Source organism: Oncorhynchus tshawytscha, linkage group LG04 (assembly GCF_018296145.1).
Source record: "Oncorhynchus tshawytscha isolate Ot180627B linkage group LG04, Otsh_v2.0, whole genome shotgun sequence".
Taxonomy (NCBI): Eukaryota; Metazoa; Chordata; class Actinopteri; order Salmoniformes; family Salmonidae; genus Oncorhynchus; species Oncorhynchus tshawytscha.
Genome location: NC_056432.1, coordinates 1,359,489 through 1,381,320, shown reverse-complemented (window position 1 = coordinate 1,381,320; position 21,832 = coordinate 1,359,489). Strand labels below are relative to the sequence as shown.

The 21,832-nt window shown below is 43.8% G+C and overlaps 1 protein-coding gene across 1 annotated transcript in view; it reads right to left on the bottom strand.

Annotated features, from left to right (window-relative positions):
• LOC112249408 (transducin-like enhancer protein 4) overlaps positions 1–21,832 on the bottom strand; it is a 41,735-nt gene that overhangs the window by 13,308 nt on the left and 6,595 nt on the right. Inside the window, 6 exon segments of the mRNA XM_042321240.1 lie at positions 4,501–4,685; positions 10,585–10,623; positions 13,349–13,385; positions 13,551–13,706; positions 15,238–15,291; positions 15,548–15,667. Of these exon segments, the coding sequence (XP_042177174.1) occupies positions 4,501–4,685; positions 10,585–10,623; positions 13,349–13,385; positions 13,551–13,706; positions 15,238–15,291; positions 15,548–15,667 (591 nt within the window).

The following is a 21,832-nucleotide window of genomic DNA, read 5'->3' as shown; positions in this document are numbered from 1 at the left end:
TGTCTGGCCCTGGTGTTATTTAAGAGTGTCTGGCCCAGGTCATATTTAAGAGTGGCTGGCCCAGTGCTCCAGTTGTCTTGGTAGATGTGGAGGGTTAACACCTTTAGTTGGCCCTGGTGATATTTAAGAGTGGCTGGCCCAGTTGATATTTACGAGTGTCTGGCCCAGTGCTCCAGTTGTCTTGGTAGATGTGGAGGGTTAACACCTTTAGTTGGCCCAGGTGATATTTAAGAGTGTCTGGCCCAGGTCATATTTAAGAGTGTCTGACCCAGGTGATATTTAAGAGTGGCTGGCCCAGGTGATATTTAAGAGTGGCTGGCCCAGTGCTCCAGTTGTCTTGGTAGATGTGGAGGGTTAACACCTTTAGTTGGCCCAGGTGATATTTAAGAGTAGCTGGCCCAGGTGTTATTTAAGAGTGTCTGGCCCAGTGCTCCAGTTGTCTTGGTAGATGTGGAGGGTTAACACCTTTAGTTGGCACTCCCCATTTTGATTTCTAGACAAGCAGTCCTTTATATGATTTGGTTTTGCTCCACCTTTTTGGTTTGCTTCCTGTCTTTAAGTTTGGTGTTGGGATTTCTTCTGGTTTGCCTCTTCTTGGGCTCTCATGGTGGCTGTCCTTTAGATACCAGTTGTTGTTGCTAGTCATCTTTCAGTGGACACCCCCATGAGTGTCTTTCAGTGGACACCCCCATGAGTGTCTTTCAGTGGACACCCCCATGAGTGTCTCTCAGTGGGCACCCCCAAGAGCGTCTTTCAGAACCCCTCATAAAACACCACCTGTTTCGCTTTGGTTGTTGTCAGTGACTCTTTGTTCGTTCCCCTTCTGTTTGAGCGACATTTTGTTTTCTTGCTGGGGAACGTAATGTGAGAGAAAATGTTATTATCTGAAGACATAGCCTTGAATTGTACACAGTGTGCATCTTCTCTCACTATCCTTGTTCGTGATGGTGACTGTGACCTCCTCAGACCAATTGGCACAACACCCAGAATATGTTCTGGAAGTTAAGATAGGAGACATTGCTGAGCCCGCAAGATAACAGCCGGGCACCTGCAGGAACCAACCCTATGAACCATGCCTGCGTAGCCAGCCACCTGCAGGAACCAACCCTGTCTACCATGCCTGCGTAGCCAGCCACCTGCAGGAACCAACCCTGTCAACCATGCCTGTGTCATGACATTGGCCTGGGGGTAGGTTTATGACAGTCATAAATACCTCTTCCCCCCTTTTTCCTCTCTCTACCCTACTGATGTGACATTTGAAAACCCCTTGGTTAACATAGAGATTCTGGCAACATCAGAAGGTGGGGGGAAATGAACTATATTCTGGAAAATCCGACGAATTGAACATATGCGGTGGTACTTAATAAATATGAAGTCAGATCGGTTGTCATCTGAGACATTCTGATCGATGCTAGGATGACATAAACTCTACAGTGGAAAGTCTACACATCAGAGTTATCGTATTCACATGGAATTGTTCAATTCAAATGTTTGAATATAAAATGATTGGTGAAAAGTAATTTTAGCTTCCAAATGAGAGATTTGGGTTTTCATGAGGTTAGGGCTCTGCTCAATCAGTGGCCCGCCCCTGTGAAGAGACATGGGTTATACAACTTTTCAAACACACCCTTCTTGCTCCACTATATAAAGCCTTGACGACAATGTAACCTCCTGTTCCGAGGATGTGAGGACGACGGTCCATACGTTAAAAGGACCAACATGTCAACTACAGAACTAAGCCAACCTCAGCGTGTTGCTTGGTTGTGAATGGTATGAACTTTGAACTCTTATTCACTACAGAAGTGATACCTCCTAGCTGTTGAGTTAGCAACAGCAGCTGCAAACGTGGGCTAGGAAAGAACAGACAGAATATCCCATCTACCACACAACGACGTTACTACAACGTATCTAATTGACCACCAGAGACATTCTTCAAAGGACAAAGGACTCGGTTTGGCAACACGGCCTTCCATCTACCACCAACCTACCGCAGCGCCGCTCAGAGTAAATATTTATTGCATTTTCCTTTTCCAAATGGGCGTTAATTTAGAATGCATAAAATACTGTATTTAAGATAGCACAGCTTCTCCCTGTGTCCCTCAGTCTTCCCGCTCTTTCACTCAAACCCAGCCCCTTTTCTTTTGTGTAACCAGCTGTCAGAATCTGTTCCGTCCGCTAGGGACGTTTTCCTTTATGACGTAATTAGTAATCAAGTTATGATTCATTCTGTGTATATGTGATTCTGTGTGATTAGTTAGGTATTTAGTCAATAAATAATTAAACCCAATTTTGTATTGCTGATTCAACTTGTTTGCCAGGGTTCGTGAAGATAACCAAGAATTTTCAACTTTCAGATGAGACTGAATTAAGGTGACTATTAATATTGACTGCTATTGATGTAAAATATTACTAGGTCTTTGAGAGTTTATTCGGAAGATAGCAGGTCTATAAATACTATTTTGTGGTGCCCCGACACTCTAGTTAATTACATTTACATGATTAGCTCAATCAGGTAATACTAATTATGGAGAAAGGATTTTATAGAATAGCATGTCATATCACTTAATCCGGCATAGCCAAAGACACGACTCCTGCGTAGCCTGCAGGAACCAACCCTGTCAACCATGACTGCGTAGCCAGCCACCTGCAGGAACCAAACCTTGTCAACCATGACTGCGTAGCCAGCCACCTGCAGGAACCAACCCTGTCAACCATGACTGCGTAGCCAGCCACCTGCAGGAACCAAACCTTGTCAACCATGACTGCGTAGCCAGCCACCTGCAGGAACCAAACCCTGTCAACCATGACTGCGTAGCCAGCCACCTGCAGGAACCAAATCCTGTCAACCATGACTGCGTAGCCAGCCACCTGCAGGAACCAAACCCTGTCAACCATGACTGCGAAGCCAGCCATCCTGCAGGAACCAAACCATGTCAACCATGACTGCGTAGCCAGCCACCTGCAGGAACCAAACCCTGTCAACCATGACTGCATAGCCAGCCACCTGCAGGAACCAATCCTGTCAACCATGACTGCGTAGCCAGCCACCTGCAGGAACCAACCCTGTCAACCATGACTGCATAGCCAGCCACCTGCAGGAACCAAACCCTGTCAACCATGACTGCGTAGCCAGCCACCTGCAGGAACCAACCCCTGTCAACCATGACTGCGTAGCCAGCCACCTGCAGGAACCAACCCCTGTCAATCTGTTGATGGAATTTATAGGTTTAAATGAATGACTAGAATATTCCACCCTGAAGCCATATAATTGTATGAAATTGATTAGAATCTTAAAATTATAATAAATTATGTGTGTAGTTTTAGTCATGATGTGTGTAGTTTTAGTCAGAATTAGGGTAAAACAATATAACTGTAACAATGTCTATTATACAGTAGTATCTTAAAAACAGACCATCTGAGCAAGATTCGGTGCCGACCTTGGCTGGGGGCCACTGAGAGTACTTCCCAGGGTCTACCTATCTTGACGGAGGACGGGGAGTGACTCCCCTAATCTTTGTCGGCTGGGTAGCAGGACAGTGTGTGCGTAGGGTAGCCTAGTGGTTGGAGTGTTGGACTAGTTCAAACCCCCGAGCTGACAAGGTACAAATCTGTCATTCTGCCCCTGAACAGGCAGTTAAACCCACTGTTCCTAGACTGTCATTGAAAATAATAATTTGTTCTTAACTGACTTGCCTAGTTAAATAATCAACATGTATGTGCGTAAGACGCCAGTATAAAATGATTTTGTACAACTAACCAGGACTCTCGTGAATAAACCTTATTGACTATTTTAGCCTCCGTCTGTGTCATTTCAACCATTATCTTACAAATTCTGGGGGGGGGTCAGTGTAATATAACAGGAAGGAAGAGACTGCACTGGCGGAGCAGTTGACCGACCTGTTCTGAGTGTGTTTGTTGTAACCTCTCCAGTTAACTGAGAATAAAAACGGATTCATTTTAATATTGACCTCAGGTGTCCTTGGTGTTGAATTTCCACCAAAGTAACTATAGCCAAGTTACTCATTGTGTATTTATTTCTCGGTATCTTTACTTTTCTATTAATTCTCTCTGCATTGTTGGGAAGGACCTGCAAGTCAGCATTTCACTGTTAGTCTACACCTGTTGTTTACGGAGCATTTCACTGTTAGTCTACACCTGTTGTTTACGGAGCATTTCACTGTTAGTCTACACCTGTTGTTTACGGAGCATTTCACTGTTAGTCTACACCTGTTGTTTACGGAGCATTTCACTGTTAGTCTACACCTGTTGTTTACGGAGCATTTCACTGTTAGTCTACACCTGTTGTTTACGGAGCATTTCACTGTTAGTCTACACCTGTTGTTTACGGAGCATGTGACAAATAACATGTGATTTGATTTTGATATCGCTCAAACATTGTCCAACCACTTTATAATTTGTGTCAATGAAAGAAGATTGAGTGACACTAATAAGATGGTGGACATGTGATTTGTTGTGAGTTGAGATGGGAGAATAGCGTACCACTTGTGATCGTCCGTAGGCCGCGACTGCAGCAGCTGCACTCATCTGAGGAGACAGGTTGTGTAGGGAGGCGTAGGCGCTGGCTCCGCCCAGGTCGCCGTTCAGCCCGTTGAGGCTTGGGTGGGGCACCATGCCAAACGCACCCGGGTAAGGACACGGCAACGCCAGGGGACGCAGACCAGGGCCTGGAACAAACAACATAAGTCAACCCCCTAAAATCTAACAGCCTGGGTTCTACTAAGCTACAAATCAACCCCCTAAGATCTAAAGGCCTGGGTTCTACTAAGCTACAAATCAACCCCCTAAGATCTAAAGGCCTGGGTTCTACTAAGCTACAAATCAACCCCCTAAGATCTAAAGGCCTGGGTTCTACTAAGCTACAAATCAACCCCTAAGATCTAAAGGCCTGGGTTCTACTAAGCTACAAATCAACCCCCTAAGATCTAAAGGCCTGGCTTCTACTAAGCTACAAATCAACCCCCTAAGATCTAAAGGCCTGGGTTCTACTAAGCTACAAATCAACCCCCTAAGATCTAAAGGCCTGGGTTCTACTAAGCTACAAATCAACCCCCTAAAGTCTAAGAGCCTGGGTTCTACTAAGCGAACACCTGGAATTGCTAATTAACACCTTTAAGTATAAAAAAAAATATTTAAAATCATTTTGATGAAACATTGAATTTGGCCTTACTGCTATTAGCCCATAGAAAATATATTTTGAAGTGTCTGTCCTATCCAACAGATAAAATATGCTCAGGAAATTATATATATATATAAAATAAATGGAACCACTTTTTGGGGGCACTAAAGTACTTCCATATACACTGAGTGGACAAACCATTAGGAACACCTGCTCTTTCTATGACATAGACTGACCAGGTGAATCCAGGTGAAAGCTATGATCCCTTATTGATGTCACTTGTTAAATCCACTTCAATCAGTGTCGATGAAGGGGAGGAGACAGATTAAAGAAGGATATTTAAGCCTTGAGATAATTGAGACATGGATTGTGTATGTGTGTCATTCAGAGGGTGAATGGGCAAGACAAAATATTTAAGTGACTTTGAACGGGGTACGGTAGTAGGTGCCACCGGTTTGAGTGTGTCAAGAACTACAACGCTACTGGGTCTTTCATGCTCAACAGTTTCCTGTGTGTATGAAGCAGTTGAGGTCTGTTTTTTAAGATCAGAGAGGACAATTTTATTTTGATAAACACGGACTTATTTCTATTACATTATATTGGATGACTGCCATTCATATTCCATTCACCCAGTTCAATGTAACAGTGATAGGTTTAGGTTACTGTCATTCATATTCACCCAGTTCAATGTAACATCAATAGGTTTAGGTTACTGTCATTCATATTCCATTCACTCAGTTCAATGTAACAGTGATAGGTTTAGGCTCCTACATGATACTAGAATGTTCCCTGTACCCATCGTGAGGTTGCTACAGCCTATGAATGAAAGTGTAAAACGTAGGTGCACACAGGTCAAGAGAACAATTAGACTAATCAAGGTGACAGACAGTGACACATTCAATACCTCCTTGCACACTCTTGCCTGCATCTATCTAATCTAGGTTGTAATCATTAGTCCAACAGTTGGAAAGGAGAGTCTCTATTGGACAAATGCAGGTACGTTTATCCCCGTTTCATTCTGCTTGTTTCCGTTCAAGAAAAGTTTTTCAACAGAATCGGCTGAATGAATACACCGGTAATCACACGCAACCGTGTCAGTTTCAGTTTCATAGCAGCCACATACAAACAGCATGATCATTTTGCTCATTGTATAATTCCTTCTCACATCTACATGTTCTCCTCCTCTCACCTTTTCTCTTCGCTTGTGGACTTTCTGTAACCAGGTGAAAAAACCTTCAAGACAGACCTTCATAACGCCACACAGCCTATATCATTGTCACCATGTAGCTAAAGTCATAGTCAACATAGTTACTAAAAACGCGTTAGTAAATCCTCTACAATCAAGCAGTACAGAATACAGTCAGCAAGCAGTTTAGCAGTTACACTGCCGGGCCCCGGTGGCAATAAATTAATAAAACCAAAAGTTTACTTTGACTTGGAAGAGATCCAGTGTTGGATAGCCATAGCCATAGCCAGTTAGCTAACATAGCATCCCTCTCTGTTGGATAGCCTTAGCCTGCTAGCTAACATAGCATCCCTCTCTGTTGGATAGCCATAGCCAGCTAGCTAACATATCATCCCTCTCTGTTGGATAGCCTTAGCTAGAGAGGGATGCTATGTTAGCTAGCTGGCTATGGCTATGGCTATCCAACACTGGATCTCTTCCAAGTCAAAGTAAACTTTTGGTTTTATTAATTTATTGCCACCGGGGCCCGGCGGTGTAACTGCTAAACTGCTTGCTGACTGTATTCTGTACTGCTTGATTGTAGAGGATTTACTAGGTGCGCCTGGCACATACTACCATACTAGCTAAAATAGCCAGTTAGCTATGTTAGCTAACTGGCTAAGGCTATCCGACAGAGAGGGATGTTATGTTAGCTAGCTGGCTAAGGCTATCCAACAGAGAGGGATGCTATGTTAGCTAGCTGGCTATGGCTATCCAACAGAGAGGGATGCTATGTTAGCTAACTGGCTAAGGCTATCCAACAGAGAGGGATGCTATGTTAGCTAACTGGCTAAGGCTATCCAACAGAGAGGGATGCTATGTTAGCTAACTGGCTAAGGCTATCCAACAGAGAGGGTTAAAGGAAGGTTCAACTGACCTGCCTGGTTAAAAAGGTTAAAGGAAGGTTCAACTGACCTGCCTGGTTTAAAAGGTTAAAGGTAGGTTCAACTGACCTGCCTGGTTAAAAAGGTTAAAGGAAGATTCAACTGACCTGCCTAGTTGATTAAAAAGGTTAAAGGTTCAACTGACCTGCCTGGTTAAAAAGGTTAAAGGAAGGTTCAACTGACCTGCCTGGTTAAAAAGGTTAAAGGAAGGTTCAACTGACCTGCCTAGTTGATTAAAAAGGTTAAAGGTTCAACTGACTATAAAGGTTCAAGTCGTGCTATAAATTCACAGACTACACAAAGATTCCTTGATGTCCTTCCAGATTCCCTCTGTCTACCCAAGGACGCCAGAGGACAAAAATCAGTTAACCACCTAACTGAGGAACTCAATTTAACCTTGCGCAATACCCTAGATGCAGTTGCACCCCTAAAAACTAAAAACATTTCTCATAAGAAACTAGCTCCCTGGTACACAGAAAATACCCGAGCTCTGAAGCAAGCTTCCAGAAAATTGGAACGGAAATGGCGCCACACCAAACTGGAAGTCTTCCGACTAGCTTGGAAAGACAGTACCGTGCAGTACCGAAGGATGATCGAGCAGCAGTAAGGGCTCTATCTTTCAAACTTAATTGAGGAAAATAAGAACAATCCGAAATTCCTTTTTGATACTGTCGCAAAGCTAACTAAAAAGCAGCATTCCCCAAGAGAGGATGACTTTCACTTTAGCAGTGATAAATTCATGAACTTCTTTGAGGAAAAGATTATGATTATTAGAAAGCAAATTACGGACTCCTCTTTAAATCTGCGTATTCCTTCGAAGCTCAGTTGTCCTGAGTCTGCACAACTCTGCCAGGACCTAGGATCAAGGGAGACACTCAAGTGTTTTAGTACTATATCTCTTGACACAATGATGAAAATAATCATGGCCTCTAAACCTTCAAGCTGCATACTGGACCCTATTCCAACTAAACTACTGAAAGAGCTGCTTCCTGTGCTTGGCCCTTGAACATAATAAACGGCTCTCTATCCACCGGATGTGTACCAAACTCACTAAAAGTGGCAGTAATAAAGCCTCTCTTGAAAAAGCCAAACCTTGATCCAGAAAATATAAAAAACTATCGGCCTATATCGAATCTTCTATTCCTCTCAAAAATTTTAGAAAAGGCTGTTGCGCAGCAACTTACTGCCTTCCTGAAGACAAACAATGTATACGAAATGCTTCAGTCTGGTTTTAGACCCCATCATAGCACTGAGACGGCACTTGTGAAGGTGGTAAATGACATTTAATGGCATCGGACCGAGGCTCTGCATCTGTCCTCGTGCTCCTAGACCTTAGTGCTGCTTTTGATACCATCGATCACCACATTCTTTTGGAGAGATTGGAAACCCAAATTGGTCTACACGGACAAGTTCTGGCCTGGTTTAGATCTTATCTGTCGGAAAGATATCAGTTTGTCTCTGTGAATGGTTTGTCCTCTGACAATTATATCCTTCCTGTTTGGCCCTGTCCGGGGGTGACCTCGGATGGGGCCACAGTGTCTCCTGACCCCTCCTGTCTCAGCCTCCAGTATTTATGCTGCAGTAGTTTATGTGTCGGGGGCTGGGGTCAGTTTGTTATATCTGGAGTACTTCTCCTGTCCTATTCGGTGTCCTGTGTGAATCTGAGTGTGCGTTCTCTAATTCTCTCCTTCTCTCTTTCTTTCTCTCTCTCGGAGGACCTGAGCCCTAGGACCTGAGCTCCAGGACTACCTGACATGATGACTCCTTGCTGTCCCCAGTCCACCTGGCCATGCTGCTGTTCCAGTTTCAACTGACCTGAGCCCTAGGACCATGCCCCAGGACTACCTGACATGATGACTCCTTGCTGTCCCCAGTCCACCTGGCCATGCTGCTGCTCCAGTTTCAACTTCCACCTGACTGTTCTGCCTTATTATTATTCGACCATGCTGGTCATTTATGAACATTTGAACATCTTGGCCATGTTCTGTTATAATCTCCACCCGGCACAGCCAGAAGAGGACTGGCCACCCCACATAGCCTGGTTCCTCTCTAGGTTTCTTCCTAGGTTTTGGCCTTTCTAGGGAGTTTTTCCTAGCCACCGTGCTTCTACACCTGCATTGCTTGCTGTTTGGGGTTTTAGGCTGGGTTTCTGTACAGCACTTTGAGATATCAGCTGATGTACGAAGGGCTATATAAATAAATTTGATTTGATTTTGATTTGATTTGATTTGACAAATCAACTGTAAATTTCGGTGTTCCTCAAGGTTCCGTTTTAGGACCACTATTGTTTTCACTATATATTTTACCTCTTGGGATGTTATTCGAAAACATAATGTTAACTTTCACTGCTATGCGGATGACACACAGCTGTACATTTCAATGAAACATGGTGAAGCCCCAAAATTGCACTTGCTAGAAGCATGTGTTTCAGACATAAGGAAGTGGATGGCTGCAAACTTTCTACTTTTAAACTCGGACAAAACAGAGATGCTTGTTCTAGGTCCCAAGAAACAAAGAGATCTTCTGTTGAATCTGACAATTAATCTTAATGGTTGTACAGTCGTCTCAAATAAAACTGTGAAGGACCTCGGCATTACTCTGGCCCCTGATCTCTCTTTTCAAGAACATATCAAGACCATTTCAAGGACAGCTTTTTTCCATCTACGTAACATTGCAAAAATCAGAAACTTTCTGTCCAAAAATGATGCAGAAAAATTAATCCATGCTTTTGTCACTTCTAGGTTAGACTACTGCAATGCTCTACTTTCCGGCTACCCGGATAAAGCACTAAATAAACTTCAGTTGGTGCTAAGTACGGCTGCTAGAATCCTGACTAGAACCAAAAAATTTGATCATATTACTCCAGTGCTAGCCTCTCTACACTGGCTTCCTGTCAAAGCAAGGGCTGATTTCAAGGTTTTACTGCTAACCTACAAAGCATTACATGGGCTTGCTCCTACCTATCTCTCTGATTTGGTCCTGCCGTACATACCTACACGTACGCTACGGTCACAAGACGCAGGCCTCCTAATTGTCCCTAGAATTTCTAAGCAAACAGCTGGAGGCAGGGCTTTCTCCTATAGAGCTCCATTTTTATGGAACGGTCTGCCTACCCATGTCAGAGACGCAAACTCGGTCTCAACCTTTAAGTCTTTACTGAAGACTCATCTCTTCAGTGGGTCATATGATTGAGTGTAGTCTGGCCCAGGAGTGGGAAGGTGAACGGAAAGGCTCTGGAGCAACGGACCGCCCTTGCTGTCTCTGCCTGGCCGGTTCCCCTCTTTCCACTGGGATTCTCTGCCTCTAACCCTATTACAGGGGCTGAGTCACTGGCTTACTGGGGCTCTCTCATGCCGTCCCTGGAAGGGGTGCGTCACCTGAGTGGGTTGATTCACTGATGTGGTCATCCTGTCTGGGTTGGCACCCCCCCTTGGGTTGTGCCATGGCGGAGATCTTTGTGGGCTATACTCGGCCCTCTCTCAGGATGGTAAGTTGGTGGTTGAAGATATCCCTCTTGTGGTGTGGGGGCTGTGCTTTGGCAAAGTGGGTGGGGTTATATCCTTCCTGTTTGGCCCTGTCCGGGGGTGTCCTCGGAAGGGTCCACAGTGTCTCCTGACCCCTCCTGTCTCAGCCTTCAGTATTTATGCTGCAGTAGTTTATGTGTCGGGGGGCAGGGGTCAGTTTGTTATATCTGGAGTACTTCTCCTGTCCTATTCGGTGTCCTGTGTGAATCTAAGTGTGCGTTCTCTAATTCTCTCCTTCTCTCTCTCAGAGGACATGAGCCCTAGGACCATGCCCCAGGATTACCTGACATGATGACTCCTTGCTGTCCCCAGTCCACCTGGCCGTGCTGCTGCTCCAGTTTCAACTGTTCTGCTTTCTTATTATTCGAACATGCTGATCATTTATGAACATTTGAACATCTTGGCCATGTTCTGTTATAATCTCCACCCGGCACAGCCAGAAGAGGACTGGCCACCCCACATATGCTCTCTCTAATTCTCTCTTTTTTTTCTCTCTCGGAGGACCTGAGCCCTAGGACCATGCCCCAGGACTACCTGACATGATGACTCCTTGCTGTCCCCAGTCCATCTGACCGTGCTGCTGCTCCAGTTTCAACTGTTCTGCCTTATTATTATACGACCATGCTGGTCATTTATGAACATTTGAACATCTTGGCCATGTTCTGTTATAATCTCCACCCGGCACAGCGAGGAGAGGACTGGCCACCCCACATAGCCTGGTTCCTCTCTAGGTTTCTTCCTAGGTTTTGGCCTTTCTAGGGAGTTTTTCCTAGCCACCGTGCTTCTACACCTGCAATGCTTGCTGTATGGGGTTTTAGGCTGGGTTTCTGTACAGCACTTTGAGATATCAGCTGATGTACGAAGGGCTATATAAATAAATTTGATTTGATTTGATTTGAACTGACCTGCCTGGTTAAAAAGGTTAAAGGAAGGTTCAACTGACCTGCCTGGTTAAAAAGGTTAAATGAAGGTTCAACTGACCTGCCTAGTTGATTAAAAAGGTTAAAGGTTCAACTGACCTGCCTGGTTAAAAAGGTTAAATGAAGGTTCAACTGACCTGCCTAGTTGATTAAAAAAGGTTAAAGGTTCAACTGACCTGCCTGGTTAAAAAAGTTAAAGGAAGGTTCAACTGACCTGCCTGGTTAAAAAGGTTAAAGGAAGGTTCAACTGACCTGCCTAGTTGATTAAAAAGGTTAAAGGTAGGTTCAACTGACCTGCCTGGTTAAAAAGGTTAAAGGAAGGTTCAACTGACCTGCCTGGTTAAAAAGGTTAAAGGAAGGCTCAACTGACCTGCCTGGTTACAAAGGTTAAAGGAAGGTTAAACTGACCTGCCTGGTTAAAAAGGTTAAAGGTAGGTTCAACTGACCTGCCTAGTTGATTAAAAAGGTTAAAGGTAGGTTCAACTGACCTGCCTGGTTAAAAGGTTAAAGGAAGGTTCATCTGACCTGCCTAGTTAAAAAGGTTAAAGGTTCAACTGACCTGCCTGGTTAAAAAGGTTAAAGGTTCAACTGACCTGCCTGGTTAAAAAGGTTAAAGGAAGGTTCAACTGACCTGCCTGGTTAAAAGGTTAAAGGAAGGCTCAACTGACCTGCCTGGTTACAAAGGTTAAAGGAAGGTTAAACTGACCTGCCTGGTTAAAAAGGTTAAAGGTAGGTTCAACTGACCTGCCTAGTTGATTAAAAAGGTTAAAGGTAGGTTCAACTGACCTGCCTGGTTAAAAAGGTTAAAGGAAGGTTCATCTGACCTGCCTAGTTAAAAAGGTTAAAGGTTCAACTGACCTGCCTGGTTAAAAAGGTTAAAGGTTCAACTGACCTGCCTGGTTAAAAAGGTTAAAGGAAGGTTCAACTGACCTGCCTGGTTAAAAAGGTTAAAGGAAGGTTCAACTGACCTGCCTGTTTACAACGGTTAAAGGAAGGTTCAACTGACCTTCCTGGTTAAAAAGGTTAAAGGTAGGTTCAACTGACCTGCCTAGTTGATTAAAAAGGTTAAAGGTAGGTTCAACTGACCTGCCTGGTTAAAAAGGTTAAAGGAAGGTTCATCTGACCTGCCTAGTTAAAAAGGTTAAAGGTTCAACTGACCTGCCTGGTTAAAAAGGTTAAAGGTTCAACTGACCTGCCTGGTTAAAAAGGTTAAAGGAAGGTTCAACTGACCTGCCTGGTTAAAAAGGTTAAAGGAAGGTTCAACTGACCTGCCTGGTTACAACGGTTAAAGGAAGGTTCAACTGACCTGCCTGGTTAAAAAGGTTAAAGGAAGGTTCAACTGACCTGCCTGGTTAAAAAGGTTCAAGGAAGGTTCAACTGACCTGCCTGGTTAAAAAGGTTAAAGGAAGGTTCAACTGACCTGCCTGGTTAAAAAGGTTAAATGTTCAACTGACCTGCCTGGTTAAAAAGGTTAAAGGAAGGTTCAACTGACCTGCCTGGTTACAAAGGTTAAAGGAAGGTTCAACTGACCTGCCTAGTTAAAAAGGTTAAATGAAGGTTCAATGAAATGTGAAGAATCTAAACACGTGTTTAAAGTCATCAGTGTGTCTCACCCTCTAGTCCTGACGTTTTCCCTCTCAGACCGGGGGTCGAGGTGCTGCTGGGGGTGGGGGTCAGGGTGCTGGACTTCTCATTCTGGACATAAAAAGGGCTCATAATCCACTCATAACAATACAATTTTTAAGCACTGAACTCTGGTATATGGGAGATGAGAAAATCCACATTTTCCAGACTTGGGGTAAAGGTAGAAATATGTTGTAAATAAATATTAAAGGGGAAAAAAGCCATGAGATGTCAGACCATGATGAGGTCTTTGGACTTGTTGGAGGGCGTACTACTGGACGAGGCCATAGAGGCGGGGCTGAGGGGAGGGACTTCCTTCTTCAACAGACGGCTCTTATCCAATCTGTTCTCACGAGGGGAGTGAGTGGGGCTTCCTCTAGGAGAGGCAGGATCCTAAGATAACAGCGAAAGAGAACAATAGAAAATAGTTTGGTTGAGTTACATTTCTATGTATTGGTAAAGTGTTGGTTCCATGTTTCCTGAACTAAAATAAAAAAATAAATATTGTTCTGTACTCACTAAAAGCTGATTTCTCTCAAATGTTATTCACCAATTGGTTAAGATAATTGGTTCACCTGACAGGTGTGGTATATCAAGAAGCTGATTAAACAGCATGATCATTACACAGGTGCACCTTGTGCTGGGGGCATAAGGTATTTTAAAATGTGCAGTTTTGTCACAACACAATGCCACAGATGTCTCATGTTTTGAGGGAGCGTGCAATTAGCATGCAGACTACAGGAATGTCCACCAGAGCTGTTGCCAGACAATTGCATGTTCATTTCTCTACCATAAGCCGCCTCCAACATTATTTTAGAGAATTTGGCAGTACGTCCAACCGGCCACACAAACGCAGACCACGTGTAGCCACGCCAGTCCAGGACCTCCACATCTAGTTTCTTCACCTGCGGGATCCTTTGAGACCAGCCACCCGGACAGCTGATGAAACTGTATGTTTGCACAACCAAAGAATTTCTTCACAAACTGTCAGAAACCATCTCAGGGAAGCTCATCTGTGTGGTCATCATCCTCACCAGGGTCTTGACCTGACTGCAGTTCGACGTCGTAACCGACATCAGTGGGCAAATGCTTCAGCACAATGGCCACTGGCATGCTGGAGAAGTGTGATCTTTACAGATGAATCTTGGTTTCAACTGTACCAGGCAGATGGCAGACGGCGTGTATGGTATCGTGTGGGAGAGCAGTTTGCTGATGTCAACGTTGTGAACAGAGTGCCCCATGGTGGCAGTGGGGTTACAGTATGGGCAGGCATAAGCTACGGACAACGAACACAATTGCATTTTATCAATGGCAATTCGAATGCAGAGAGATACTGTGACAAGATCCTGAGGCCCATTGATGTGCCATTCATCCGCTGCCATCACCTCATGTTTCAGCATGATAATGCACGGCCCCATGCCGCAAGGATATGTACACAATTCCTGGATGCTGAAAATGTCACCGTTCCTCTGTGGCCTGCATACTCACCAGACGTGTCACCCATTGAGCATGTTTGGGATGCTCTGGATCTACGTGTACGGCAACGTGTTCCAGTTTCCGCCAATATCCAGCTACATCTCAAAGTCATTGAAGAGGAGTGGGACAACATTCCAACAGGCCACAATCAACAGCCTGATCAACTCTATGTGAAAGAGATGTGTCGCGCTGCATGAGACAAATGTTGGCCACACCAGATACTGACTGGTTTTCTGATCCAAGCCCCTACCTTTTTTTTTAAGGTATCTGAGTTCAACAGATGCATATCTGTATTCCCAGTCATGTGAAATCCATAGATTAGGGCCTAATGGATTGATTTCAATTGACTGATTTCCTCATATGAACTGTAACTCAGTAACGTCTTTGAAATTGTTGCATTCATTGTTTGTTTGTTCAGTATTTATATACGACAGAGAGAGAATATAACCTCATTAGAGACATCCACCACTAGGCTGTCATCACTCTTCTCCCCGTCGCTGTCCTGAAACAGATACAATATAATACAACTTTATTGTCCCGAGACGAACACAACAACATATTGATCCTCCTCAACAATGTACCATAGTTAGATACCCTATACCAGGGCGTCATCAGAACATCCTGGCACTGACAAGCCTGACTGACGTAATCGATTAATCAGCAAGAGTTTGGTTAGTTGAATCAGCTGTGTTAGCTCTGTGCTTTTGAAATAAACATGTGCATCCTCTGGGTTTTGGTTTGAAATTTGCCTCACTCACGTAACGTGTGGCGCTCAGCTCCTTTTCAGCCATTTTCTGTTTCTTGCTGTCTGAGGAGTCACCTGAACTCCTGTGCTTCTCTACTGCTCGGAAACTGGAGGAGGGGGACACAGACGGACTCTGAGAGAGAGAGTGAGAGCGAGAGCGAGAGCGAGAGAGAGAGAGAGAGCGAGAGAGAGAGAGAGAGAGAGTTAATGTTAGTTTACAAGTCTGATTTTGTAAGAGCCCAAATACCCCTCTTCTTAGAGGTGAGTACAGGATAAAAAGGAATAGGAGAGAGGAGAGAAGAGGAGAGAAGAGAAGAGAATGAAGAGGAGAGGAGGGAAGAGGAGAGGAGAGAAAGAAGAGGGGAGAAAGGAGAGGAGAGAAGGAAGAAGAGAGGAGAGGATAGGAGAGAAGAGGAGAGAATGAAGAGGAGAGGAGAAAAATAAGAGGAGAGGAGAGAAAGAAGAGGAGAGGAGAGGATAGGAGGAGGAGGAGAGGATGGGAGCGAAAGAAGAGGAGAGGAGAGATGGTGAGAGAATGAAGGGGAGAAGATTAGAGAAGAGAAGAGAATGAAGAGGAGAGGAGAGAAGAGGAGAGGAGGAAGAGGACAGGAGAGAAGAGAATGAAGAGGAGAGGAGAGAAAGAAGAGGAGAGAAAGAAGAGGAGAGAAAGGAGAGGAGAGAAGGAAGAAGAGAGGAGAGGATAGGAGAGAGGAGGAGAGAATGAAGAGGAGAGGAGAGAATGAAGTGGAGAGGAGAAAAATAAGAGGAGAGGAGAGAAAGAAGAGGAGAGGAGAGGAGGAAGAGGAGAGGATAGGAGGAAGAGGAGAGGATAGGAGCGAAAGAAGAGGAGAGGAGAGGAGAGAAGATGAGAGAATGAAGGGGAGAAGATTAGAGAAGAGAAGAGAATGAAGAGGAGAGGAAAGAAGAGGAGAGGAGGAAGAGGATAGGAGAGAAGACAATGAAAAGGAGAGGAGAGAAAGAAGAGGAGAGAAAGGAGAGGAGAGAAGGAAAAAGAGAGGAGAGGATAGGAGAGAAGAGGAGAGAATGAAGAGGAGAGGAGAAAAATAAGAGGAGAGGAGGGAAAGAAGAGGAGAGGAGGAAGAGTAGAGGAGAGGAGGAAGAGGAGGGATAGGAGGAAGAGGAGAGGATAGGAGCGAAAGAAGAGGAGAGGAGAGGAGAGAAGATGAGAGAATAAAGAGGAGAGGAGAAAAATAAGAGGAGAGGAGAGAAAGAAGAGGAGAGGAGGAAGAGTAGGGGAGAGGAGGAAGAGGAGGGATAGGAGGAAGAGGAGAGGATAGGAGCGAAAGAAGAGGAGAGGAGAGAAGATGAGAGAATGAAGTGGAGAGGAGGAAGAGGAGAAGGGAGAGAGAAAAAGGATTAGAGGAGAATGCAGCAGGACCTTTACCTTGACCTTTCCACTAACTCATCCTGCCCTTTACCGTGCTGCTAGAGTTGATGACTGGCAAACACTGTGTGTGTGTGTGTGTGTGTGTGTGTGCGCGCGTGTGTGTGTGTGTCAGTGACTAGATGAAAACAGTTCCAATTTGCTTCCTTCCCCTTCCTCTTGGCCCTAACCCTTCAATGATTATCCTTTTCTACAACCAGACAGTATAGATGACAGATCAGAGCAGCATTAGACAGTACAGATGACAGATCAGAGCAGCATTAGACAGTACAGATGACAGATCAGAGCAGCATTAGACAGTACAGATGACAGATCAGAGCAGCATTAGACAGTACAGATGACAGATCAGAGCAGCATTAGACAGTACAGATGACAGATCAGAGCAGCATTAGACAGTATAGATGACAGATCAGAGCAGCATTAGACAGTACAGATGACAGATCAGAGCAGCATTAGACAGTACAGATGACAGATCAGAGCAGCATTAGACAGTATAGGTGACAGATCAGAGCAGTATTAGACAGTATAGATGACAGATCAGAGCAGCATTAGACAGTACAGATGACAGATCAGAGCAGTTTTAGACAGTACAGATGACAGATCAGAGCAGTTTAGACAGTACAGATGACAGATCAGAGCAGCATTAGACAGTACAGATGACAGATCAGAGCAGTATTAGACAGTACAGATGACAGATCAGAGCAGCATTAGACAGTACAGATGACAGATAAGGCATTAGACAGTACAGATGACAGATCAGAGCAGCATTAGACAGTACAGATGACAGATCAGAGCAGCATTAGACAGTATAGATGACAGATCAGAGCAGCATTAGACAGTACAGATGACAGATCAGAGCAGCATTAGACAGTACAGATGACAGATCAGAGCAGCATTAGACAGTACAGATGACAGATCAGAGCAGCATTAGACAGTACAGATGACAGATCAGAGCAGCCTTAGACAGTACAGATGACAGATCAGAGCAGCATTAGACAGTACAGATGACAGATCAGAGCAGCATTAGACAGTATAGATGACAGATCAGAGCAGCATTAGACAGTATAGATGACAGATCAGAGCAGCATTAGACAGTACAGATGACAGATCAGAGCAGTATTAGACAGTACAGATGACAGATCAGAGCAGTTTTAGACAGTACAGATGACAGATAAGGCATTAGACAGTACAGATGACAGATCAGAGCAGTATTAGACAGTACAGATGACAGATCAGAGCAGTATTAGACAGTATAGATAACAGATCAGAGCAGCATTAGGCAGTATAGGTGACAGATCAGAGCAGCATTAGACAGTACAGATGACAGATCAGAGCAGCATTAGACAGTACAGATGACAGATCAGAGCAGCATTAGACAGTATAGATGACAGATCAGAGCAGCATTAGACAGTACAGATGACAGATCAGAGCAGCATTAGACAGTACAGATGACAGATCAGAGCAGCATTAGACAGTACAGATGACAGATAAGAGCAGCATTAGACAGTATAGATGACAGATCAGAGCAGCATTAGACAGTACAGATGACAGATCAGAGCAGCATTAGACAGTACAGATGACAGATCAGAGCAGCATTAGACAGTACAGATGACAGATCAGAGCAGTATTAGACAGTACAGATGACAGATCAGAGCAGTTTTAGACAGTACAGATGACAGATAAGGCATTAGACAGTACAGATGACAGATCAGAGCAGTATTAGACAGTACAGATGACAGATCAAAGCAGCATTAAGACCTGACAATCAGAACAGCAAAGACAGTACAGATGACAGATCAAAGAGCATTAGACAGAACTACAGATGACCTGATCAAAGAAGCATTAGACAAAGATGACAGATCAGAACAGCAAAGACAGTGACAGATGACAGATCAGACCAGCATTAGAAGTACAGATGACAGATCAAAGCAGCAAAGACCAGTACAGATGACATAAGGCATTAGAAAGACAGATGACAGATCAGAGCAGTATTAGACAGTACAGATGACAGATCAGAGCAGCATTAGACAGTACAGATGACAGATCAGAGCAGTATTAGACAGTACAGATGACAGCACATACTGTGCTTTCACACACATTCAATGTTTTTTCTAAATATTTAGACTAGCTACTGTATAACACACCACTGATAAGGCCACTACAAGACTTGACAAAAAAAACCCACAAAGACCTGACAAAGAACTACAAAGACCTGACAAAGAACTACAAAGACCTGACAAAGAACTACAAAGACCTGACAAAGAACTACAAAGACCAGACAAAGAACTACAAAGACCTGACAAAAAACTACAAAGACCTGACAAAGAACTACAAAGACCTGCCAAAGACCTCCAAAGGCCTGACAAAGACCACTGCAAAGACCTGACAAAGAACTACAAAGACCAGACAAAGACCTACAAAGACCTGACAACAAACACTACATCACTACAAAAGTCAACAACATTGTAACAACCGTTCAATCAAACCAACACCACAAACAAGATTCAATAATTCAACATTCAAAACAGCACACACACAGTATCTGCGGTAACAGTATCTGAGGTAACAGTGTCTGAGGTAACAGTGTCTGAGGTAACAAACAGTATCTGCGGTAACAGAATCTGCAGTAACAGTGTCTGAGGTAACAGTGTCTGAGGTAACAGTATCTGCGGTAACAGAGTCTGAGTAACAGTGTCTGAGGTAACAGTATCTGCGGTAACAGAGTCTGAGTAACAGTGTCTGAGGTAACAGTATCTGCGGTAACAGAGTCTGAGTAACAGTGTCTGAGGTAACAGTATCTGCGGTAACAGTGTCTGAGTAACAGTGTCTGAGGTAACAGTATCTGCGGTAACAGTGTCTGAGTAACAGTGTCTGAGGTAACAGTATCTGCGGTAACAGAGTCTGCGGTAACAGTGTCTGAGGTAACCGTATCTGAGGTAACAGCATCTGAGGTAACAGTATCTGAGGTAACAGTATATGAGGTAACAGTATCTGAGGTAACAGTTTCTGTGGTAACAGTATCTGAGGTAACAGTGTCTGAGGTAACAGTATCTGAGGTAACAGTATCTGAGGTAACAGTTTCTGTGGTAACAGTATCTGAGGTAACAGTATCTGAGGTAACAGTTTTTGAGGTAACACTATCTGAGGTAACAGTGTCTGAGGTAACAATTTCTGAGGTAACAGTATCTGAGGTAACAGTGAGGACATGAAGTAATAGACGCGCCACAAGCTGGCGGAACCCTGTGGACGGTTGCCAGGGCAACAGGAAACCACCGACCAGGGGCTTATTGGCTTCATAGAGTCTGACTGCAGGCCACAGAGATAAACAAAACAGCGTTGTAAGGCTGTGTGTGTGTGTACGTCTCTTCCTGGTGTTGTAATGAAAGTCATTCATCTCTGTCTCTTTTCTCAGCAACACACAACTGATTATTTAATATTGCAACAAAATTTGCGCACACACACACTGGTATGACACACCTATCACAGAGCCTTCAGGCAGCATTATTGTAGGAGGATTAGGAGTGAGATAACATGGATAAATTTGATTTGATTTGATTTGGAGTGGTAGAGGACAATGAAATAACATATTAAACATGGAGTGGTAGAGGACCATGAGATAACATATTAAACATGGAGTGGGGGAGGACCATGAGATAACATATTAAACATGGAGTGGGGAGGAGGATAACATATTAATCATGGAGATAAACATATTAAACATGGAGTGGTAGGGGACCATGGACCATGAGATAACATATTAAACATGGAGTGGTAGGGGACCATGAGATAACATATTAAACATGGAGTGGTAGAGGACCATGAGATAACATATTAAACATGGAGTGGTAGAACATGGAGTGGTACCATGAGATAACATATTAAACATGGAGTGGTAGAGGACCATGAGATAACATATTAAACATGGAGTGGTAGAGGACCATGAGATAACATATTAAACATGGAGTGGTAGGGGACCATGAGATAACATATTAAACATGGAGTGGTAGGGGACCATGAGATAACATATTAAACATGGAGTGGGGGAGATAACATATTAATCATGGAGTGGGGGAGGACAATGAAATAACATATTAAACATGGAGTGGTAGAGGACCATGAGATAACATATTAAACATGGAGTGGGGGAGGACCATGAGATAACATATTAAACATGGAGTGGTAGAGGACCATGAGATAACATATTAAACATGGAGTGGTAGAGGACCATGAGATAACATATTAAACATGGAGTGGTCACATATTTAACAGATGTTATTGGTCCATATTTAACAGATGTTATTGGTCCATATTTAACAGATGTTATTGGTCCATATTTAACAGATGTTATTGGTCCATATTTAACAGATGTTATTGGTCCATATTTAACAGATGTTATTGGTCCATATTTAACAGATGTTATTGGTCCATATTTAACAGATGTTATTGGTCCATATTTAACAGATGTTATTGATCCATATTTAACAGATGTTATTGGTCCATATTTAACAGATGTTATTGGTCCATATTTATCAGATGTTATTAGTCCATATTTAACAGATGTTATTGGTCCATATTTAACAGATGTTATTGTGGGTGTTCCTAACTCCAACAGTGCAGTTGGTAAGTTGGTGGTTGAAGATATCCCTCTAGTGGTGTGGGGGCTGTGCTTTGGCAAAGTGGGTGGGGTTATATCCTTCCTGTTTGGCCCTGTCCGGGGGTGTCCTCGGATGGGGCCACAGTGTCTCCTGACCCCTCCTGTCTCAGCCTCCAGTATTTATGCTGCAGTAGTTTATGTGTCGGGGGCTGGGGTCAGTTTGTTATATCTGGAGTACTTCTCCTGTCCTATTCGGTGTCCTGTGTGAATCTAAGTGTGCGTTCTCTAATTCTCTCCTT